General features: G+C 48.3%; 5 protein-coding genes across 5 annotated transcripts; 3 read left to right on the top strand and 2 right to left on the bottom strand.

The window, feature by feature from the left end:
* Positions 1–7,054: 7,054 nt before the first annotated feature.
* On the bottom strand, positions 7,055–9,412 carry CGCA056_v009359 (Retrotransposon-derived protein PEG10; the record flags this gene model as incomplete). The annotated part of the gene is made up of 1 exon (XM_037324606.1): positions 7,055–9,412. One exon carries the CDS (start codon positions 9,410–9,412, stop codon positions 7,055–7,057), a length of 2,358 nt encoding a protein of 785 aa, XP_037176881.1.
* A 3,396-nt stretch (positions 9,413–12,808) lies between these two features.
* CGCA056_v009358 (4-hydroxy-4-methyl-2-oxoglutarate aldolase) lies at positions 12,809–13,671 on the top strand (the record flags this gene model as incomplete). The annotated part of the gene is made up of 4 exons (XM_037324605.1): positions 12,809–12,856; positions 12,955–13,287; positions 13,364–13,621; positions 13,669–13,671. The coding sequence occupies 4 exons, from the start codon at positions 12,809–12,811 to the stop codon at positions 13,669–13,671; spliced, it is 642 nt and encodes a 213-aa protein (XP_037177165.1).
* Positions 13,672–13,950: 279 nt separating this feature from the next.
* On the bottom strand, positions 13,951–14,992 carry SLMH (4-sulfomuconolactone hydrolase; the record flags this gene model as incomplete). Its single annotated transcript, XM_037324604.1, has 2 exons — positions 13,951–14,813; positions 14,905–14,992. The coding sequence occupies 2 exons, from the start codon at positions 14,990–14,992 to the stop codon at positions 13,951–13,953; spliced, it is 951 nt and encodes a 316-aa protein (XP_037176877.1).
* A 3,106-nt stretch (positions 14,993–18,098) lies between these two features.
* uaY-9 (Positive regulator of purine utilization) lies at positions 18,099–20,947 on the top strand (the record flags this gene model as incomplete). Its single annotated transcript, XM_037324603.1, has 5 exons — positions 18,099–18,128; positions 18,299–18,396; positions 18,534–19,092; positions 19,158–19,750; positions 19,807–20,947. The coding sequence occupies 5 exons, from the start codon at positions 18,099–18,101 to the stop codon at positions 20,945–20,947; spliced, it is 2,421 nt and encodes an 806-aa protein (XP_037176876.1).
* A 382-nt stretch (positions 20,948–21,329) lies between these two features.
* On the top strand, positions 21,330–23,815 carry CGCA056_v009355 (Aconitate hydratase; the record flags this gene model as incomplete). The annotated part of the gene is made up of 3 exons (XM_037324602.1): positions 21,330–21,458; positions 21,514–21,919; positions 21,987–23,815. The coding sequence occupies 3 exons, from the start codon at positions 21,330–21,332 to the stop codon at positions 23,813–23,815; spliced, it is 2,364 nt and encodes a 787-aa protein (XP_037176875.1).
* Positions 23,816–24,197: the final 382 nt, after the last annotated feature.

Here is a 24,197-nt window from a genome sequence, read left to right as displayed (position 1 = left end):
AAGTAATTTTATTTATAAAATCCTCTCTAACAGTATTAGAAGTATATTTATTATTTATTTACTTTTTATTTTATTTTTGTATATATTAATAACATATCTAAGCGATATTTACTAAACTTATTAACATTATAATAAAACTAATATTTTTAATTAGCTATAAAATATTACTACTATATTCAGTGCTAAAAGAATTTCAAATCTACTTATTATATCTATAAAGATTAGCTTTATATTATATATATATTTAGTAATAATTCTAGAAATAATAAGCTTATCTCTAAATATTAACACTCTTTTTCTATTACTGTACCTTAAAATAAAATCTCTTAGATTAAGAAACTAGCTATAACTTTCCTTATTAATATTAATAACTTTTTTTAATATTACTTAACTAATATATATAATATTTCTTTAGTCTTTTAGATTATAATATTTATAACTAAGTATAGCAATTAAAAAATTACTGAAAAGACTAACTATAATATTTCTATAACTTTAAGAAATAATAGATCAAAGAGGAGATATAGAAGGTATTTCTAAAAGTTTACGTATTATTTAACCTATAGATCTCTTTTAATTAATATATTATTATTACTATTTTTAGCTATTTTATCAACTAATTAAATAAATAGACTTAGTATCTTTTAGCTTTTTACTACTAACTTAGTGTTTATTTTAGTGAGAATATTACCATTACTATTTATACTATTCTAAAAGACTAAAACTTAATTAATTAAGTTAGTATTACTATATCTAATAACGCTATAAATAATAACACTTACTTTAAAGCTCTCTTTCTATCTCTTTTACTTTTATATACTAAGATTAACGCTTAATAATACTAAATTTAATACTATAGTTATATCTTTAACGTTATTAGTTATATTATTATTTACAGTATTAATCAAGAGATGTTTAAAGACGTATCTAACAATCTTATTAATACTAAGAGAATGTAAGATAATTTAACTTATTACAAACAGAGAAGCCTTATTAATAAGCTTTAGAATATTATGAAATATATTAGATTATTATTACAATAATCTAAAACCTTCTTAGCTATCAGTAATAAAGTTATAGATACTAATATTACTTTTATTTTATGAAGAAAGTTATCTTAAAAGTCAAATCTAATATTCAATAACACTACTTAATAAAACTTAATATATAATAAAATTAAATACGCTTTATTTAAATATAATTAAATTAATAGTTATATTCTTTATACCTTAAGTCTCTCTAATAATATAGATTATATCTTAAATAAAGATATCCTCTCTAAGAACTAATAAATCCTTATAGAGCTAAATTATATACTTAAGTCACTTTATAGATAGATTAAAAGATATAAAAACTAAAGTAAAAGTAACAAGTATAGTTAATTCTAAGAGGTTTTAGTAAGTATAAGATACTTTTTAGATTAACTAATCAACTAATATAAGCTTTATAATACTTTTATTAACAAGAGAATTAACTTTATAGCTATATAACTATCTTAAAATTAGTTATTATAACTATTTTAACTTATAAAAGCATTGTAATAATCTTAAAGAAGCTTAATAGTAGTATTATAAACTTTAACAATTCATAATATCTCTATTTATTTCTAGTCTAATTATGTATAGCTAACTCCTTAAAATACTAATTTTAATGTTTATGGATATTTATATTTATTAATTATTAGTAATTAGTAAATATTTAATAAATATTATATTAAGTCTATAGAATCTCCCGTCTATACTGCTATAATAATATTATATTTTAAGTAAGGTTTATAATAGCTTAAAAAGTATTAAAACACTTTAGAGACTTATAAATAGATTTATAATACTTAAAAAAAACTTTATAAATATTAGTAATAATAACATATTAATATATCTAATTAAGCTAATCTATAGTTTTATTTCTTGCCCCTATAAGCTATATTTATATTAAATACTTTTACTCTAAAAGCTAAAAGCTTTAAATATTATTAATAGTTATATAATAAAGCTTATAACGCTACTATTAATAAAATTAATAAACTTAAATAATATTTTTATCTCTCTATTATTTAGCTTATTATTGACTTTATTAAATAGTAAATTTCATATTACTAAACCTTTGTACTATTTAATAAGTTTATTCTTAATATTATTACTATTTTAATAATAATAACTAAGTTTAACAGACTATTTAACTTTATTAAGCTTCTATTAATATTATAGAGATTATTAATAATACTTTTAACACTTAAGAAAACCTAATGTTACGGTCAGCTATCCGACAGTAGGGTCTGCTAACAGAAGCTGGAGATTGAGACGTAATAACAGTACACTTGGTCGTGGTCTGGGTCATAGGTCGTAGGCTAACAGTAGATCAGATCTTCAGAGGCTAAGGTGATCAGTCTTAGACTCAACAAGTAATTCGCAGTGAAGGTAAGCTGAGAGTATCCTGAGGATGAATACTAAGTTGATTGCTGAAGAGCTATGGAAGTCTGACCATGAGCCAGGCTCAGGTCATACTATATACAAGTTCTGCACAGTATCTCTTGTGGTGGCTATGTAGGATATCCGTGCTATCCAACATATCCATGGATAGCTGGGATAGCGGACATATCCAACATATCCATCTTTGCCCTGTATCCGTGCTGTTCCCGAAATCACGTGACCTGTACCATAGTTCTTCCTTTCCCGATGGTTCCTGGTTACACCTGTGTTACTGCTTACATATGTTCTGTGTTAGCCGCCGAGATGCCAGGCGGGGCTGTTCCAACGTGTCATGCCTGTCGGGTCGTAACATCAGGTCTCCTCTCCAAAGGTCTTGTCCTCAAGACCCAGCATAAGTAGGTCGTTGGTCCCAGGTTGGGGATCCATCAATCGTGCTTTCTGATTTACCCATGATGCTGACACCATGTCAGGTCGCGTTCAAAAACGAAAGGCTGTGTCGTCGCCTGATAGTCGTCCTGCCAAAAAGACAGTTGAAAAGAATTCTTTACTTTCCGCCATTCTTCAGCGTTCTGTCGTCATGCCTGTTTGCTCGTCTTGCGAGCGTCGCGGCTTCTCGTCGTGTGAGGTTTCTCCCTTGGATTCTTCTCGTTGTGCCGAATGCGTTCACGGCGGTAAATCCTACTGTGACCTCCAAGGTCTTTCTGCGCAACAACTCCGGCGTATCGGGGATCAACACCAAAAACTTGAGGATGCCTTGGAACAGGCTGAGGAGGAACGTCGTGCTCTAGACGCTAAGGTCGAGCGTCTTCGCAAACAGAAGAAGATGTGGTTTGAGAAGATGATGCGTGCGGTGCGTCGTGGTATCGATAGTGTGGAGGAGCTGGAGCGGGTGGAACGGGAGGAGGCAGAGGCGGAGCAGCGTCGGCGGGAGGAGGCGCGTCCTTCTTCTGCTGGTTCTAACCATCTTCCTGTGGATTTTGTCGGAGATTGGGATACGGTTTGTCCCGATGTGGCTTTATCTCCTTCCTTGTTGGCTGAGTTTGGGTTACTTGACTCTGTTCCCGTTGTTGCAGAACAGGGTTCTCCGGGGGTGTCCTCGGGAAGCGGTTCTTAGTTGGTTTCTGGTGTTCCTAGGCGAATAAATGGTTTTCCTTGTCGCGGTCGATCTGCTTCGGTGGGTGGTTTGGTGAAGCGATGTGGGTGCTTGATTCGCTTATATCCAGCGTTCTTCTGGACTAGTATAACGGGTGCTGGTGTGACTTCTCGTTCTTGGTGTTGTTGCCAGTAGATCGTGAGTTCTTCCGCTGCGTTGGTGATGTTTTTGGCTGGTTCCCATGTGTTGTCTTCGTGTCCGTATCCTTTCCATTTGATGAGGTATCGATACCCTTCTGGCTCCTTGAGGTGGTCTATGATTCGTTCTACTTCGTACTCTGGTTCATTGTCTTCCACGATGATGAGGTCGTCCGTTCGTGAACCTCGTGGGGCTGGTTCGAGTAGTGAGATGTGAAATACTGGGTGACACTTCATGGTTCCCGGGAGTTCGAGTTCATAATTGACTGGTGAGATTACTCGTGAGATTTTGAAGGGTCCGAGTTTTTTGTAGTCAAGTTTGTCGCTTGGTCGTTTTGTTTTGATGTTTCGCCGTATGAGGTAGGCGCTATCTCCCTCTTTCAAGGTTGGTCCCTCAATCCTTCGTTTGTTGCTAAACTTGGTCATTCTTTGTCGTACGAATTCGAGTTCCTGTCGTGCATTTTTCTGGATATCCTTGATCTGTCGTACTGAGGCGACGGCTTTTACTGCGGCTGGGCCTGCTCAGGGTTCTCCATAGGCGGTTGGTTCGAATCCATAGTTGAGGTAGAAGGGGGATTCCTTGGTGCTTTCTCCAATTGCGCTGTTGTAGGCGAATTAGGCTATTGGTAGCATTGTAACCCAATTGTCTTGGTTGTAGTTAACATAGGCGTGGAGGTAGGTTTCGAGGATTTGGTTGATTCGTTCTGTTTGTCCGTCGGTCTGCGGGTGGAACGCAGTGGACATTGACTGCTTAATGCCGAGGTGTGACATGATTGATTTCCAGAAATTCGATGTGAAGATCTTGTCTCTGTCTGACACAATTTCCTTGGGTGTTCCGTGGTTGGAGATGATGTACTTGAGGAATGTGTAGGCGCATTCTTCAGCATTGCTTGCTTCCTTGTACGGGATGAAGTAGGCGTACTTCGTGAGTCGGTCCACGATGACGAGAACGCTGTCAAAGTGTACTCCCGTAAGGGGCTCTCGTGACTTCGGTAGTTTGACGATGAAGTCGAGGGATATGGATTGCCAGGCGGTTTGCGGCACAGGCAAAGGTTGTAGCATACCATAAGGTTGATGTCTAGCGGGTTTGCTTTTGAGGCAGACCTCACAATCCTTAATCGCTTTTGCCACACGTTCTCTAGTGACCTTTTCTCCATATTGTTGTCGTAGTCGTTTCCAGGTTTTCGTGATACCTTGGTGACCGTGTGCGGGGCGAGCATGAAATTCCATGATAGCTTCGTCGTCTAGTTCGCTAGTCAGGCTAGTACTAGATCGCCCAGCCATCATCAAGAGTTTGGTTGCTGGCACGAGGTCTCCGTCGTTGTTTCCTTTGAGAATCACCTGGGTTTCTTCAGGTACTGGGACGTTGTAGTCCGGCCTTCGGCTAAGAGCGTCGGCTCTGCCATTGTCTGATCCTTTGCGGTGGATGATTCGGAAGTTGAATTCTGATAAGAATTCCGACCATCTAATCTGTCTTTTATTCAACACTTTCGAAGTCGTGAAGTGTGAAAGGTTCTTGTGATCTGAATACACAAGTACTTCGTGGGTGGTTCCTGAGAGCTCAGGTCTCCATTCCTTAAAGGCTTCAATGATTGCCATGAGTTCCTTATCGTGGATCTGATAGTTGAGTTCGGGTCCGTGGAGCTTGCGAGAGAAGAAGGCGCACGGATGTAGTCGTCCTTCTGAGTCCCGTTGAGATAGTTGCGCCCCGATCGCATAGTCGGATGCGTCGGGTTCTACTTCGAACTGTTTTGTCGGGTCTGGGATGACCAAGACGGGTTCACTGGCGATGAGGTCCTTGATCTTCTGGAATGCTGTTCGTTGTGGTTCTTCCCATGTAAAGGGCGTGTCTTTGCGGCTGAGGTTTGTGAGGGCCGCGTTGATCTTGCCATAGTCTTTGATGAATTTGCGGTAGAAGTTGACGAAACCTAGGAATCCTTGGACTTCCTTGAGGTTGTTGGGTACCGGCCATTCCTTGATGGCTTTGACTTTGTTTTCTGACATGCAGACTTTGCCAGGGGTGATGGTGAATCCGAGGTATTCCACTTTTTGTGTGTGAAATTCGCTTTTCTCAGGCTCGACCAACAGCTTAGCTTCTTGGAGGGCTTGTAAGACGTGGTGCACGTCTCCTTTGTGTTTTTCAAGTGTTGGTGAGAAGATGAGAATGTCGTCGAGATAGACTACTACACAAATATCGACGTACTTGCGTAGGACTTGGTTGATCATGTTCTGAAAAGTCGCAGGGGCGTTGGTAAGGCCGAAGGGCATGACGAGATATTCGAAATGTCCTTTTCGTGTCCTGAAGGCGGTCTTCCATTCTTCGCCTTGCTTCATTCTGATCAGGTTGTAGGCTCCCTTGAGGTCGAGAGCTGTAAACCAGTTGGCTCCGTGGAGGAGTCGTCTCATTTCGTCGATGAGTGGCAGTGGGTAACGATTTTTAATCGTCATTTCGTTGAGCATGCGGTAGTCGACGCATAATCGTAGTTTTCCGTTCTTTTTGGGTACGAACAGGATTGGGCTTCCTGCTGGTGACGTTGAGGGTCTGATGTATCCCTTCTTGAGGTTTTCTTCAAGGTATTTGTCTAGAGCTTCCATCTCTGTCTGGTTGAGTCCGTAGATTTTGTTGAAGCGTGGTTCCTTCCCTTTTTTGAGGGGTATTTCGTGGTCGAAACTGGTGTGTTCGGGCAGTCCGGTTTCTAATTCGGCTGCAAAGAGTTTCTCGTAAACTCTGTATTCTTCTGGGATAGACAGAAGTGGATCATTCTTTTGTTCGAGATCCGTCGTTGTCAATGGTTGTGACGTGGCTTCTTTTGCCTTGAGGTAGCAGATGTATCGTTTTGCTGTTTCTTGCTGTATCGGCTCGTTTGAGGCCTGGTTTTGACAGGGCTGCTCAGGGACTGAGTCGTCGTGGTCCCAATGGAGTTGGCCTTTGCTCCAATCTATCCGTGGGTTACTTGTTCGTAGCCAGGGTAATCCTAGCACTATGTCGTATGTCCCTATGTCGGCAATGTCGAATTGGATTCTTTCTTTTCGATTCAGGTAGCTCATCTCGAGGGGCGCAGTCTCATTGTAGATGGTACCTCCTTCGTACTTGAATTCTTCTCCTTCTGCCGTGTGTAACTGATAGGGTCGCTCTTTTCCTCCCCATTGTACTTCTAGCCTATTGATGGCTCGAGGGGCGATGTAATTAGCTTCAGCTCCGCTGTCAATCAGCGCGAGTGTTGTTTGTTCGTTGATGGTGACTTCGAGTTCTATGTTGTTCTTGTGTCCTTGTGACATTTGGTGGATGAACCTTTTCCTTGTTGCCTGTCGTGGTTCTTCGTCGGTAGGCGGGTCTAGTTTTTTGACTGCCCTGAGTGTCCTGGGTAGGTAATTTGCTTTCCTTCTCGTCGTGCCTTCGTGAGGCTGTTCTCGCGGATCTTGATCTGCGGGGGTCTTGGTCCGTTCTTCATGACTCTCCATGCGCGTGCTTTTTCTTGGTAGTGTACTTGGCACTCGTCTTGTTGGCGTTCGTCCCACTTCATGTTGTGGTCATGTTGGCATCTCATAGGAAACTGGGGGCTGGGTCTGAAGACTGCGAGGTGGTCTTCGAACAGTACCATGGTCCATCCGATCATGGCGGATGTCGAGTAAATCTCGCGGATGGGCTCGTCGTTATGTCTTCTGGGGTAGAATTGGTAGTCGTGCTTTTCTCCCATGTGTTCTTTGCATTTGTCGTGGAAACATTGGGACCAGAAGAGGGTTCGGTGAAGTCGGTGGTTGCTTCTTAGTGCGGGATGGTCTTCCGTGCGTATCTGAGGGGTGTAGTCCCGGTCTCGTTGGGTTGCCGAGGTGCCATAAAAGTGGCGTTGTTGCTCGTCTTGAAGCATGTCGATTTCCTGGTACTTCAGGAGTTGCTGGATTCTGTCTTCCTGGTCGTCAGGTTCCTCTTCAGAGCTAGAGTCGTCCACACTGGGGGTGAACCCATAGGTGATCTCTGTCTGAGCACGTTGTCGGGCAACATCGCGAGGTTCGTCCGAGTCATAGGATGAGCTTTCGCCTTCTCCAAAAGTCCAGTTGCTGGTCATACTGAGAAGTTGTTGTTCTGTCAGAGGATCATGCTGATGTTCTGGTTCTTCCTCTGATTCTTGTTGGCGTAGACGCGTTTGTCGGGTATCTTCATGTGAGGTGATTGGTTCTAGTCGCTGGATTCGTAGCATCTCGTTGAGTTGTTCAACTGGCTTTCTGGCGACTCTGCTGTTGCTGGAATGCATCATTGCCAGGGTTCTGGGGCGAGTATCCGGGGCACTCATGTCGTATCCGGATCGTCCAGGGTTGCTGTCCCTTGGGTAGTGTCCTGACATTTCTTTGTCTTCGAGGTGGATTCGGCAGTCATCGTCGTAGCATCCGGTCCAAGATTGGGATGCATGTGAGGCTTTTGCAATCGTGTTGACTTGTCGAGGTCGTTCGGCTACTGGTTTCCAGGGAAGTTTCTTGGGTTGTCTGCAGTCTTTGGCGATGTGGCCTTGCTTGTTGCAGTTGTAGCACTTGGGGTTCCAAGGCTTCCTGTCGTTGGGTTTAGTCATCATGCTGAGATCCATGGGTCCGCTGTGTTGTCCGTAAGCGGTGCTTTGTCGATTGTTGTTCCAGTTGCTGCGGGGTCTGTTGTCGTTCCGCTGGTTGTTGAACTTGTGCTGGGGTTGCCACTGGTACTTGCGTCCCGTGTTGGGTCCTTGTCGTTTTTCGCCCTTTTCTTTGCGTCGTTCGAATAGCCTGTTGTCGATCTTGATTGCGAGGTCGGCATACTGAAGGAAGTCTTCGGGGCGATCGATCTTGACGATTTCGTCCTTGACTTCGTCTTTAAGTCCCTGATAGAACATGAAGATCTTGGTTTCCTCGGTGAGGTCGAGCTGAATGCTGAGCTGTCTGAACATGGCGGCGTACTCCTTGGTTGACTTAGTCTGTCGCAGTTGTGCGAGATCTCTTTCAGCTTGTCGCTTTTCATCGGGGTCCTGGAAGAGAGATCGTAGGGCATCTTCGAATCCCTGAAAACTGCTGTAGATGTCTCGGGTCTCGGTGGAGCACTCGTCCAGGGTTTCGTACTTGAGGAATTCTTCCTGGATGGGTTCAAACCATTTGAGGGCTCGTCCTCGTAGGTAAGTGGCGGCATGGACGACTTTCTCGGTTTGACTGGTGAAGTCTCCATGGTGGAAGTTTTGGTAGTTCTTGACTTGGATCAGGAATGACTTGAGTTGTCCAGGGGTGCCGTCGTAGGTGATAGGGGCACTGAGCTTGAGTTTCTGTCGTCCCCCAGTGGGGGTAGTGACGATGTTGGCAGCAGCCCGAAGGGTGTTGACTTCGTTTTGTAGTTCCTGTATGAGAGGGTTGCTGCCTTGTCCTCCTAGGCGAGCGATTCCGTTTTCGAGGTCCGTAAGTCTCTGGGGTCCGTTGCCGAGCTCCTGGATCATCTGTTTGAGGCCCTGGAGTTCGTTGGCGGTTTCGTTGTACATGGCCTGGACCTTAGCAATGTCGTCGTCTCCTTTCTTGACTCGGGCTCGAAGCTTGTCGTAGGTTTCCTTTTTGAGGGTGACTTCGTCGTCCGAGTCCACTGCCATCGGAGCTCCCTCGAGTTCCTCAGCCAGGCTCTTGACAGGCTGTTTGGAGGAAGAAGAGCTTCCCGGAGTGGGTGACTTGGCGGAGGCGCGTGAAGACATTCTTGTCTGTACTGTTAGTAGGTGTCAATGGTCAACTTACTGAACAGGAGCAATCAAAGTGTTACGGTCAGCTATCCGACAGTAGGGTCTGCTAACAGAAGCTGGAGATTGAGACGTAATAACAGTACACTTGGTCGTGGTCTGGGTCATAGGTCGTAGGCTAACAGTAGATCAGATCTTCAGAGGCTAAGGTGATCAGTCTTAGACTCAACAAGTAATTCGCAGTGAAGGTAAGCTGAGAGTATCCTGAGGATGAATACTAAGTTGATTGCTGAAGAGCTATGGAAGTCTGACCATGAGCCAGGCTCAGGTCATACTATATACAAGTTCTGCACAGTATCTCTTGTGGTGGCTATGTAGGATATCCGTGCTATCCAACATATCCATGGATAGCTGGGATAGCGGACATATCCAACATATCCATCTTTGCCCTGTATCCGTGCTGTTCCCGAAATCACGTGACCTGTACCATAGTTCTTCCTTTCCCGATGGTTCCTGGTTACACCTGTGTTACTGCTTACATATGTTCTGTGTTAGCCGCCGAGATGCCAGGCGGGGCTGTTCCAACGTGTCATGCCTGTCGGGTCGTAACACCTAATACTTCTAAAACTAAATTTAAAATAGCATTATTACTATAAATAGCTACTAATTTAAATAGAGAAGTTAAGGAAAGTTATATAGCTTTAGATTATTATATAATATATATTTCTACTTTCTAAGAATATTATAAGAAGTACTACTAACTTTTTATTTAGGTAATTATATTTAAAACTAATTAAAATAGTTAAATCAAATCAAACTATTATAATTAGTAAGTTAATCAGTTAAATTTAAACCTCAGATTTAGCTTGATTGATTGGTGAGTAGCGCTGGCTCTTTGATATTTCAAAGTGCTGTTGCTGCAATTCTGCATGTATCTCGCAGCTTCCAGAGTCTCGATTGCGAAAGGCGTCAAGAAAGAAGCCGCAAATCATGTTATTTGCGGCCTTCTCCAGTTCGCCTATACGTGGACATAGAATTTATATCACTTCCGCAAGGACGCTCTCAAATGTTTGGTCTCGCGTCTTTCCATTACACCACACATCAAGCGAGAGTACAACTTGGAACATCTCGCATGCCAACTGACATCGTCGGCATGCCTGCACGAGCCGATTCGGCACATGCGCGCAGTGAGGCGGTAGCACCGACTTCGGCCTCGACAACCCAGCTTTGCCACATGCTTCGAATCCCCCGAGAGATACGCGACATGATATATGAAAGCGGGATATTGCCGCAGCATTCCACAATTCTGCTCTCATTCGAGCGCCATCAGAAGCATCAATTTGGATCCAGCCTCTTCTGGACACGTCGGCAGCTCAGAGCAGACGCTATTGAATTCGTCTGTGATCGAAACTACTTCGTCGTTGCGTTCAATTTACTATCAAGTCGTTTGCAACAAACAAGGTCCCAGAGCGTGGGACAAATCAGGCGCCAGAGCGTGACCTCTTGGAAGGCATTCGTTCATGATCCAACATTTCTTCCGTTGCTCGAGAATGTTAGGTTTCTTCGGCTGCAAATCCCTCAGATGGTGATTGTGGATGATGGACTCGCTCTAGCGCAATACCTTGTTCAGTGTGCAGTTCGCCTGGAACGATTAGTGACCTGTTGCGAAGGACATAAGGCGCAATTGCTGCTTAGCAATTGTGGTTCCACTTTTGCAACATAATCCAAATTTGTGCAGCAGAGGACACGCGCCTTAATGTCATGCGTATCCTTTTCAACCAACGCTCGGGTGGCCGGTTCCTTGGTCGACTTCTTCATCTGCCATCCCTCAAAATTCTGCAAGTCTCTCAGTCAGACCAGACCGACGATTGGATCACAGATGGTCTTCAGTCTGAGACGAATTGTCGCGTGGAGTTTATTTGCAACGGCCACCACTTCCCGCTCAACACGGGACGTTTCCAGCTTTCACATGCATGGATGGACGCGAGACAGAGATCCAAGTCTCTGGACTGCAAGGGTTTATTTACGTCAGTCCTCTGAGGAACACTTTGTTCATTTCAGCGGTGGCGATGTACATCCTCGCTCTATCTTGATACAGCACATTTGCACTGTATTGGGTTGCAAGGCGCTTGTGATAGAACATATTGAACACCCTCACGTGAGTCTTGCATTTGAGGATGGCAAGGAGGCATACAGAAAGTATCCAGAGATGCGCAGCTTTCGGTTTTTGCATCCTAACCGCCATTACGGACCAGACTGGTGGTGGATGTATGGGGATCAAGCATGGCAAGAAGAGACAGTCTAGCTGAGAACTGGAGACTCTGCAGAACCAACAATTATGTCTGAGGTGCAGAAAGACGCTAGATGACTTAGCTTGGAGTCGAACGCATGCGAAATGACTGAATTGAGGAGAAGTAGCGTTCTGGGTTACTACACTTGGCAACATCTCTTGAGAGTAGCAGCCGAGCACCCACCGTGACAGCTAGTTGCTGCCTCTTCACAGCAACTCTTCCCATGTGCCGCAGAGCTGGCCTTCCTATACTGGAGTTGTCCCCGCCCTCAACATCCACCGGGATCCACGAAATGGATCACATCGGCCCTATGGCGCAACGGTAGCGCGTTCGACTCCAGATCCTGTCCTGCGACCGTTTCTGAGCTGAAATCGAAAGGTTATCCGTTCAAATCGGGTTGGGGTCATCTCTTTTTGCCCCTGGAGCCTTCATAGTTCTTTATTTCGCTCCTGTGATGCGTGGTTGTGGTGTTGAGTGATGTTTATATGGGCTGGTGGCATACCAGCGCCCCACGTGATTGAAGCTGCGAAATAGTTTAGTGAGGAAAACTCAACTGAAATATGCTTGTTCGGCAGTTATCTTTGACTTCTTGTGCCATATGGTGTGTCCCGGTGTGTGTGGGTTTGTCGGATGTAGCCGGATTGCGAGCCAGGGTTCGCGTGTCAGACCGAGCTCACCGAACATGTACACCGGGATATCCCGCGGCCCTGATTCCCTCTTGGAGGATAATCAGGATAGGCAATTGCCTATTTCGGAGCCTTAAAACATCATCTCATGAGATCCCTTGTTAGATTCTGTGCACATTGTCAGAGTCATGGAGGCACCCGGAAGCCTGGGATGCCCACGCAAAAGAAGCAAGGGATGCCAAGGGCATTGACGGAGTAACCCCGAACGCCCGGGAGCATGTGGTCCGAGCTTTCGGGTATCACCCGATGCCTCCGCATTCACAGGCTTTGGGGATGCTTCCGGACAACTTTGGCATCGCCGCTGTGAGACTGCTGCACGACATTCAGTAGCCGTACTGACCAGTTCATAAGGTCGAAGACAAACCTCTGACCTTATAGCATCTCATACACGTGCTTCTTTTGCCTATATTGACATTTCTACCCAACCCGATCCTGCAATGTCTTCTCGAGCCCTTGAAGCCCTCCGCAAGTTCACGGCATGTGACGTAAGTATCAACGCCGCCGGGCTCAACCCGATCAGCGGTCATCTCTGTAGCCCAGGCAGCCTTACTCGCAACATCATTTGTTTCTGACAAAGATAAAGATCGGAGATGCCCTTGTGAAGCTCAAGTACCCCCAGGGTGGCTTCCTCGATGGAATCCGGATGTTTTCCCCCGGCTCCGGCACGCGCATTTTCGGCCCCGCAGTAACGGTGCAGATGGTCGAGACCAGCGACACGTCGGCCCCGAAGCTGGACAAGCACTTCGTCGACCACAATGAAGAAGGTGGCGTCATGTACATCCAGCAACCCAAGGGCCTCCCGTCCGCCTGCTGGGGCGGTTTGATGTCCACTCGGGCCAAGTTTCTGGGTCCACAGGGCGTTGTCATTGACGGGCGAATGAGGGATGTCGGAGAGCACAATGAGATGGGATTTCCGGTAAGTTTTAGCGAACGCGAAGAGCTTCTTTATGCCACGATTCCCGCAGTGTAAACTCTACTAACGACATCGGCAGGTGTTTGCTCAGGGCACGTCTATTCTGGGCTCGAACACATTCACGCGGGCGTCGGGGGTCAACGTCCCACTTCAATTCAAGGGCGACCTCTGGATCAACCCTGGCGACATCTTGATTGGGGATGCGGATGGTGTTGTGGTGACGCCGCCTTCATTGGTCGAAAAGGTTGTCGCTTTGTGCCAGGAGCGAGCCGAGGTCGACGAGAAGATGTTTGTTGAGTTGCGAAAGGGTGCTTCGATGGGTGACCTGATCAAGAACGTGCGTAAGGACAATTAATCAGCCGGTCATTTACAGCTGAAGGATAGTAGGTACAAATTAAGATACGCGATGTTTCATGAGTGAAACCTAAGATGGTTGAAGAGAATTCTTTTACTCTCGGTAAAATTGCTAGTGACTCGAGTTTAGTCCCGGTAAAGTTGTCCAGTCTGGCGTGGGGTATTTTCCAGGGGTTCTCACATGTCGCATCTGCCCGTTACGATTTTTGTAGCCTGTAGATAGGGAACTGTGGGGGTAATGCGAGGTGCGAAATACTACAGCACAGAAGTAATCATAATCAATCTAAGTTCTATGCTCTACGGTGCGCTCTATCATCCAAATAATTCACTCGGGTTACGTGTCATCAACAGGTCCCATTCCTCGTCCGACAGCCATGACTTGAGACTCCTCAGCCAAGCTGCATCGTCGACTTCCAGGTACGGCGTCTCTTTCATAGCCGCCTCGTGTGTTCTCACCTTCATCCGCGGCGTGTGGGGCCAATCACTGCCCCAAAGAACGCGGTGCTTGTTAGCGTCCACAAATGCGCGTACCAAGAACTTGACGTCGCAGTAGTCCGGCTTCTCCTCGCTGATGCGGTACGGCGCGCTCAGCTTCACCCAGAGGTGGCCGTCTCTGACCAGCCTCATGATGGCGTCGAACCCTGGTTGTGTCGTTGGCCGGTCGCGATACTCCTCTGAAAGCAGACTTGGTGCCTTGAGGAGCGCGAAGTGATCTGTTACCAGCTTGACTCCATGTTTTGCAAGATTCTCCCTGACAAATGGTTCCAACTTCTCCCAGAAGTCGGTCCTGGTTGTAGTCATCGTAAGGCTCCATGGCAACGCAAGCGCAGTGATTCTCCGGAGGTGAGCTCGGAGAGCTACCTTTTGCAGTTCGACATCTTCCATGGCCTTGTAACGGTACAGATTGACACGAAGCCCCCGGACACCAGCTTCATGCATTGTCCTCAATTCATCGTCGGTGGTCGTTTCTGGGTCTATGACACCGATCGCACGCGTCTTTTGTGTTCCCAGGCGAGGCACAAAGGCCTTCAGGGAGGTGCAATCATCACCGTAGGATAGGCCATGAGTGAGGACAGATCTGGTGATTCCTAGACTTTTCTTGAAGCTGTCAAAGGCAGCGATGGTCGCAGGAGGCGGTGTCAAGTGCCTGTTTGGACTGTAAGGGAACGACTCGGCTATGACGACGGGTATTTGTTAGTCTATACTTCTCGTGCGTGCACCTTATCGCAATCTGTTGATGATGATTCCAAGGTGAATCAGACTTACGTTCAAAGATATGGTGATGAGTGTCCCATCCACCGTGAGGAAACAAGTTTCTCTCAGTTCCTTCGGTCACTGTAGCTGAAGGGGCCATTGTGGATGTTGTCTGCAGCTCTTCGGTGCACTATCTTCGAAGCTTGGCTCAAAACGATAGCACCGAGAGCCACCGATCCAACGATGATTCGCTTGTTATACACATTGTTGCTTCGGCTTCCGATTCGGCATCAGAGGAATCACCCCGATCAACCGGCAGTATCCCGCAGGCGAACATTGGCAACTTGCAAATGCTTCCTTCCATCTCACCCGACGGAATCATCACGCCAGTTTGTTGGTGGAGATGGTGATGATGATGATCCTACAAGGAGTAGTCCGTCGTGTTAGACGGATGGCTCCGATATGTCTCGGACTACTCCCTGACAGGCGGGTTACTCCAGTAAGGCGGATAGCTCCTAGCTTTGGCACACCTGCGCCACACTAACCTCCGTGGAACGCGTGGATTCCGTGCGATGCGCGGATCTCTCCATCCCATGTTCCCGCCCTAGCGCCGCCACGAGGATACTTCGAACCATGGCATCTTAGTCTTTTTTTGACTGCGCAGATATCGTCTAGTCGTGTACGAAGTGGGTGTCAGTCACTTCCGTCATGTTCCCGGCAGATTACGAACACACCGAGTGTCATAAATGTCTAAGGGAGATAGGACTCTAATCGTGTGTAGAAAATTTCGTGTAATGTTTGGGTGGCTTATGCCACTTGCTACCAAGGTACCAAGTCTAAGGGAGACGGACGGAGCTCCGCGTCTCACGGGCTCATGATGCGTGCCGAAGCCCACGGATCGTTCCTGCCTGACAATACCGGGGCTCATTCATGGATTTTCGGGGCAGTCCAGTAATGTGCACTGCTGGACTATGTAAGACTGCCCAGAGGCGCACGCCTACGGCCTGCGATGATCAGTTCACTGTCTGTATGATAGACCTCTTGGCTTGATTGAATGGTTATTGGCATATACCAATGATGAGTCGCAGTAACACCTCTCCGACCCCCTTGCAATCTGTGGTTGCTGGTGCAGCTGCTGGGGGAGTAGAGTCTCTAGTTACGGTTTGTAAACTCGGTCTCGCTTTCCTAGTGATTGCAAACATATTCCAAAGTCTCTACTATACTAACCTGAGTCAAGTATCCTACAGAGTACATCAAAACGCGAAAACAACTGCTGAGTTCGTCCGAATCTCCACTACGAATTCTCGTCTCAGCCGTACGGACCTCTGGACCTGGCGTGCTGTACGCGGGGGCCAGTGCGTTCTGCGTCTCAAATGCATCCAAGTCAGGCGTACGACTTTTTACATTCGATGCCATCAGGAAAAAGCTCCCGCAAGATGCCCAAACGGGGAAGCCAACCAAGGTTGCCAATATGCTTGCCGGTGTCGCGGCTGGCGCAGCCGAGAGCGTGACAGTGGTGACCCCTGGCGAGAACATCAAAACCAAGATTGTAGAAGACAGAGCTGGCGCTAAGCGATTCAAATCGACAAGCCATGCGATCAGAAGTATCGTAGCCATGGAGGGCTTCGGAGGGCTTTTCCATGGCATCCTCCCGGTGACTCTGAAGCAGGGCTCGAACGCCCTTGTTCGGTTCACCAGCTACAATGCTCTCCTCGATGTGATCAGCCCACCGATGGAGCTCCGCGGCAAGGGGTCTCTAGCTCCAGTATTTGCAGGCGCTACAGCGGGTATCGTAACGGTCTACGCTACGATGCCTTTTGACGTCGTCAAGACCAAAATGCAAGCTCTTGAAGGCGCCAATATCCACCGTGGAACGTGGCAATGCGCATCCGCTATTGTTCAAGATTCCGGTGTATCAGGGCTGTGGAAAGGCACAACACCTCGGCTGGCGTGACTAAGTGTAAGTTCATTCTTGATGAATTTGATGCCGCTTTGGTCCCGGCTTTGCGACCGGCCACAGAGCACCAAGGCGTCGCTGACAGCCACTCACCACGTGCACTTACTGACGTGCAGTAGATATCTGGCGCATTGAGCATCACTATCTACGAGATCCTTGTCAGGTTGATGCAACAAGGCAGCAAGGATGAGGGAAGAAGGTCAGAAGCCAAGTTGTGAAGAGCGATAGCTTGCCTACGTCGAAAAGCTACTCGTACGCCATCAGGGAACTATCAATGCTCAAACACCAGCCCTAGAAGCAGGGATACGGAGCTCCGCACTCAACCCAAGATGCATCTGATCTCGTTAGTCTCAACGGGAACGTGGGTACGTATCGGGTCAAATTGCTTGTCAAACTACAATAAGAATACGATACCGAGGCCGAAGGGAACTGTCAGTGATATGTAATGGATAGTCTGCAGCCGTAAGCTTCATCGTGACTGGCTACAGGAGAATAGACTCAGGAAAGTCCCCGGTGTCAAACTATGGAGACCGGACTTGACGCTACCATTGGTATTTATACGGCAGATCTCCACAAACTGCCGAGGTGGAAAGCCTCGTTTGGGCCACCTAGCGTTGCTTTCTCGCCTACTGAGACCGAAATATATTGCGGACAGTGGGCACTGGCCTAACAGAAGGTTTGGGGATCCGTACTGGAAAAGGACCAGACGGTCTCTACTCGCGTATGCCTTAGTGTGTGCATGGCTACATCCCGTGGGGTGCCTGAGAGCAGCGGATTGCCTGCCACGACATCCGTCGTCGCTAGATCTGTACCGATGCTGCTGGCAACCCTGGTACATGCCTCTAGGTAGACAGAATGAGGAGAAAAAGAGCCTTTGCCATCGCTCCAGTTCACCCGAAACCCCTGTCCACTTTAGCCAGGCCCCTAATAATTTCTGTCTTTGCGGAAACAAATTCCCATTTTGCCTGCCCACATTGCTTACTTTTTCACTTTCACCTTGCCTTGACCAGTGCGTCCGTCTCGCCCTGCCGCTCACCCGTCGTAGCTGTAACCCCCTCACCAGAATCAAGCCACATTCCGTCTAGAACAAGATGTGACAAGCCCCGTTCCCTACCTTGTTCCAGTCCGCCTTTCTGGGTCTCTACCGAACAGGGACTACAGCGGTTGACTTTCGGGGGTGCCACCGGCGCCGATTCATTTTCTCGTTGCTCACCATGACCTGCTGGCCATGCCCCCAACAACTCTGTATGAATCACACAAACAACAGAGGACAAAAAATAATCGCAACGCTCACCAAACCTTACGGGAGATGTCATCGCGGATGAATCCGCCAAAGAAGGTGCGTCTGGCGTGTCGACGCTGTCGCACGAGACGGATCAAGGTGAGACCTTTTTTCTCCTCTCTCCCATCGGCTCAGCTCCCGTCTCCCTGGCGTGCCGTTTAGTCTGCTGGGACCGCGTTACTCCGGCCCAATGACTTTTACGAGTCTGGATACTCACTACTTACCAGTGCGACGGAGAAGTCCCTGCCTGCACAAACTGCGCAAAAGCCGGCGAAACTTGCCTCGATGTCGACAGTCAGAACTCGGGTTTGCTGGTCCCTCGCAAGTAAGTCGATACCCGCGTGTTCGCAAAGCTATACGAGCACCATCCCACCGGCTCGGTTTCACGAGCTAGACCCCTTGCTGTTTGCTGCAAGTCAAAAAAAGTTATGTTCCGCGCTGACGGCCCGATCCGGACGATAGCTTCGCAAGTGCTGCCCGGGCAAGGATTCAATGGCTCGAAGACATCATCAAATCGCGACTCCCCGATGTTGACCTATCTACCGGCCCGCAGATCGATGCGTTCCCGGACCCGAAGGGCTCGGCGGCCGTCGGCGGTGGTGGGGACCTTGAAGACGACAACGTCTCACCGCCGTCGCCTAGGTCCGGCCGGGCGGGCAGTCAGCCTACGGGCCGGACCGCAAGTCTGGGGTCCCAACGGCAGTCTCTGAAACGTTCCGCGGAGGCCGCGGGCTCCTACGATCACGACGAGCAGTTCCCGGACCGCGCACACTCAGTTGCCATGAACCTGGGGATGCTGTCCCTCAACTCCGACTTAAGCCAAAAACACTATCTGGGCTCAAGTTCCGGTGTCTTGTTCACGAACCTCATTGGGGCGTCTCCTTCGAGCGCTGGCTCAACTCCGGCGGCGTTGTTAGAAGATGTGCAAGCTCAAGGGCCTTCATCGGAATGGTACGACGCTTCAGTACCGACTGATATCTCGAAACAGTATAATCGCTCTCTACACATTTTCTTGCGCCAGGTGAGTCTACTAGCATTTTCTGGACTTTGTGCAATGGGATTCGAATACTGATCTGAAACACACAGGAATTACCAAGGAAAGAAGATGCGATCAAGCTGGTACACACTTATGTCCGTTGGATGCATCCCGATTATCCAGTCCTAGAACCGACTTCTCTCCTAAGCGCGCTCGATGCTCTGTACTCGACATTTAGCTGTCCACTTGACGATGACCCCTTCCCACATGGCTGGCCTTCTACGATGCAAGCGTTCCGGTGGAATGGCAGACAGAGACTACCTGGCGACCAGGGCGTTCATTCCGTTCCTATGCCAGTTGTGGCTTTTATACTCTTCATGGTCTTCAACATTGCGGCCATTGTCAAGGTTAGGGGACGAGTATGCGAATTCCCACCAGAAATATTCTACCGCGCAGCTCTCCATTTCTCCAAGGATTGCTTTTCCCAAATCTCTCTATCTTCGATCCAAGCGTTGGTTGTTCTCATCGTACACAGCATGCTCACACCAGCGGAAGTAAATCTATGGACTCTCATCCATATTGCTCTTGCTCATTGTGTAGAGCTGGGCATACATAGAGAGCCGTTAAACACAATCGAGCCTGCAGACTTTGAGAATCAACAGATCAGGCGTCTGACATTCTTTACGATATATTCTCTCGATAGGTAAGTCCCCTGGGAGAATCTTTGCAGCCCTGCCATCCGTTCCTAACCACCCTCAGATCTGTATCTTCCATACAAGGGCGACCACTCGGCTATCGCGACGAAACATTCGATATCAAGTTGCCCGAGTCTCCTCCCGCACACCCCAATTCATCGAGCGGCACGATCCCATTATCTTTCTCTGCAGCCGTTTTGCGGTTCGCGAGATACCAATTTGAGCTAGACCGCATGGTCTCCGACGTCAAACTGCAATTATACCATCTTCCATGCGATTCTGCATGGTTTCCTCCACCGCAAAATCCGCCAGCTCAACAAGCGAGAATAAAAGAAGAGCTCGTAGACTGGTGGGATCGGGTTTCTAGCGAGACGTTCGACTTTCCAGGAATCGACAACAGACAACGGCGGATGTGGCAGATCAAGTTGAAGGTTAAGTACCACACGACTATGGTCATGCTATTCCAACCTTCGCAGGCGATTCGCAATCCCTCTCCAGAGTCATTGCAGGTCTGCTTCAACAACGCTGCATCCATACTGCACGATTATCAGGCTCTGCACGACATGCAAGGTTTACATCATGGATGGCGCACGGTACAGAACATTTTTGCAGCTGGAGCGACCCTCATATACTCGTTCTGGACGTGTTCTACGGTTCGTCAAAACGCTTCAACGGCGGACTTATCGAAGAGCCTTCGCACATGCTCGAGCCTGCTTACTGTCGGCGGCGAGTGGTGGCCATCCGTCAAAAAGGGACAACGAAGTTTCGGCGCAATTGTTGACCTCACTATCCGCAAGCTCTACACCGGAAATATGCCCTCAAAGAACCCTCGGCTGTACATGCCACTTGGTGCAGACCGGCTCGAGGATGGCCAAAACGCCCTGGACGACGCGGACGGAGGGCATTCCGTCTATGACGCAACAGCCCAGCAGGCAGACCTCGCCCACATCCCGCTCAACGGAGCCGACGCTGCTTGGCACCAGATGCCGGGCTCGTCCGCTGTGGCCATGGCGCACTCACAAGATGAAGTGCACTGGCAAGGCGTCTACCCCGAACCACCCTTCCATGCGGGATCCAACGACTACGTTCCGGAAATCGAGACTTTCCTGGCCGACTTCGACAAGTCGGAATTCAGCTGGAGCTTTCCATTAGCCGGCATCGGCGACCCGTATGAGATGGGCAACTTTCCCAACCCAAGCTACTGACTATGCCGTTCTCCGTCAGCATTTTGCCGAAGTATTCCAGCCATTCAGGAGAATCCTATTTTAGTGGAATCAGCAGTCTCAGTTGCTGTGGCTGTAGAGCGTGGAAGCGGACTACTCCGGCTAGACCATTGTTTTTGGTGGTGGACGGAGTAGCCCGCTAGCAGATCCCTGCACAAGACCTGGACTACTCCGTCTCTTGCCCAAAATGGCCTTGAAGACGGAGCTGTCCAGCATCTGGCAACCGAGGAATCGTAGCTCTTCGAGAATTGGCGTCGCGAAACATGATGATTTGAACATCTTTGCGCACCAGATCACAAGTGAAAAAGATGGCAGTATTCCCCCGCTCTTGGCGGGTTGATTTGTTGGTGCAGATGTTGCAATCATGTCGTTCACGCTGTTGAGGGAGGCCCGTTCGATAGCATGCTCGTCACTCCGACAGGGGTCTCGCGCTGTGCGGACAAGACATTTCGCAACTCCATCAGGGCAAGTAGCGTTGAGTCCTTTAGAACCGGTGAGTCGTTCGTGACTTCTTGAAACGATTGGAAGGTTTTCTGACTTGCTTGTAGTACAACACTTTAGACTACGGCCTTCGGTTACAAGCCCTCCGCGACGTCCAAAAATCCAACAAACGACCCCTGACACTATCTGAAAAGGTTCTTTACAGCCACTTGATACCCGGCGAAGAAGGATGGGTTCTCGACGAGATAAAGAGAGGCAAGACGATACTGCGCTTGCGACCGGATCGCGTTGCTTGTCATGACGCGACGGCGACCATGGCGTTGCTCCAATTCATCAGCGCTGGCCTGCCGCGAGTCAGAGTCCCAGCTTCGGTTCACAGCGACCACTTGATCGTGGCCGAGAAGGGAGACAAGGAGGATTTGTCAAGAGCTGCCGGCGACCACCGGGAGGTGTATGCCTTTCTGAGTTCCGCGACGAAGAAATATGGGATAGGATATTGGAAACCGGGCGCCGGTATCATTCACACAACCATATTTGAGAACTACGCTTTCCCTGGTGGTCTGATGATTGGTACATACAGATTCTCACGCACCGAACGCGGGTGGCATGGGTATGCTGGGAATTGGCGTTGGCGGCGCCGATGCGGTTGATGCAATGTCCGGCATGCCTTGGGAACTGGCGTGTCCCAAGGTGGTCGGCGTGCGTCTGACGGGCAAGCTCCAGGGATGGAGCTCCTTGAAAGACATCATCTGCAAGCTTGCGGGTATTCTCACTGTCGCTGGTGGTAAAGGGAAGATCATCGAGTTCTTCGGCCCAGGCACCGAAACCCTCGGAGCGACTGCGATGGCTACAGTCTGCAACATGTCCGCAGAAATTGGCTCGATGTCCTGCATATTCCCCTATTCGGAAGCCATGTCACGATATCTTTCGGCGACAAAACGGAAAGGCATCGCCAAATACGCCGACTCCTTCGAGCAAGAGCTTCTTATTGCCGACGAAGGTAGCGACCGATACTACGACGACATCATCGAAATCGACCTAGCGACTCTCGAACCCCACATCAACGGCCCCTTCACTCCCGACCTCGCCCACCCCTTCTCTCAGTTCAAAGACCATGTTAGCGAAAGCTCTTGGCCTACGAATCTGAGCTGCAGCCTCGTGGGCAGCTGTACCAACAGCTCGTACGAGGATCTCGAAAAGGTCCGCGACCTTGTGATACAGGCGAAGAAGGCTGGGCTGGATCGCCCAAAGACACCATTTTTGGTCAGCCCAGGGAGCGAACAGATCCGGGCGACAGCTGAAGAGGAGGGTATTCTTGAGACGCTACGACAAGCTGGTGCCACTGTATTGAGCAACTCTTGCGGGCCTTGTGTCGGTCAATGGGACAGGAAAGATGTCGATGTCAAGGGGGCTGAAAAGAACTCCGTCATCTCCAGCTTCAACAGAAACTTCACCAGCCGTCACGATAGCAACCCTGCAACTCACTCCTTTGTCACATCTCCAGAACTGGCAACAGCTTTCGCTTTCGCAGGCAACTTGACCTTCAATCCCATCACAGACGCTATCCCTGTGCCCGGCGCGACAACGCCTTTCCGATTCACACCCCCAAAAGCGGAAGAGCTTCCCGTCGCCTTCTCCCATGGCGCCGATCGATTCCAACCGCCATTGATGGCTGACACTTCGGAGTTGACCGTCAACATCGATCCTAAGAGCGACCGACTACAACTCCTAACGCCGTTTGAGCCATGGCAGCCAGGAAACGCGAGTAACCTGACTGTCCTCATCAAAGTCCGCGGCAAGTGTACGACAGACCACATCTCCCCCGCAGGTCCTTGGTACAACTACCGCGGCCACCTCGAGAATATCAGCAACAACCTCCTTCTTGGCGCCACCAACGACTTTCTGCCAGACGCAAGCACCCTCCAGATGATTGGCAAAGCCAAGGACCTCGTCGACGGCGACAAGATCAAGCCCGTACCCCGAGCAGCGCGGAGCCTGAAGAAGGCGGGTATCAGGTGGTGCATCATTGGCGACAACAACTACAGCGAAGGCAGCTCTCGCGAGCACGCTGCTCTGGAGCCCCGGTATCTGGATGGTGTTGCCGTCATCACCCGGGGCTTTGCCAGAATTCACGAGACGAATCTGAAGAAGCAAGGAATGCTCCCTCTGACGTTCGCTGACCCTGCCGACTATGACAAGATCCGGGATGGAGATAAGATCACACTGTTGGATGTCGAGGAGGGAGAGTTGCAACCCGGGAAACAGGTCACGATGGAGGTTGCCACGAAGGAACGGTCGAGGTGGAAGGCGAAGCTGAACCACTCTTATGAGCTGAATCAGATCGAGTGGCTACGGGCTGGCAGTGCACTCAACTACATCAAGCGAGTTGCTCTTGGACAGAGCGCATGATGCTGTAGTGGTAGAGCTTTTATAAACATCATCTCGAGGCAGCGTTTTGGGCATGATACATCAACTGCATATTTTGGTAGAGAATCAACATAAGCGCTTTTGCATCAGACATCATCTGAATCCTCGATCGATGTGTGCTCCTTTCCCAACGCTGCGTTCTGGTCATGTTCCCCTTCGTGTTCTATGTCCTACCATGCAGCACATCAAACTTCTGGTCTTCCCTCTTTACCGACCCTTCCTAAAGTCTCTTCATTGGACATCTCAAGTCAACAAAATCTGCCAGAGTGGAAATCTCACGTCAGTAGGCTGGAGATATCTGCAAATCAGGACCTCCGCAATCGTAATCATTCCACGCCCAGTCAGTCCTCGCAATCTTCCGTCT

Source organism: Colletotrichum aenigma, assembly GCF_013390185.1.
Source record: "Colletotrichum aenigma strain Cg56 chromosome Unknown KSG_Cg56_contig06, whole genome shotgun sequence".
Taxonomy (NCBI): Eukaryota; Fungi; Ascomycota; class Sordariomycetes; order Glomerellales; family Glomerellaceae; genus Colletotrichum; species Colletotrichum aenigma.
The sequence above is the reverse complement of the archived record's forward strand: the minus strand, read 5'-3'. Positions and strand labels throughout refer to the sequence as shown.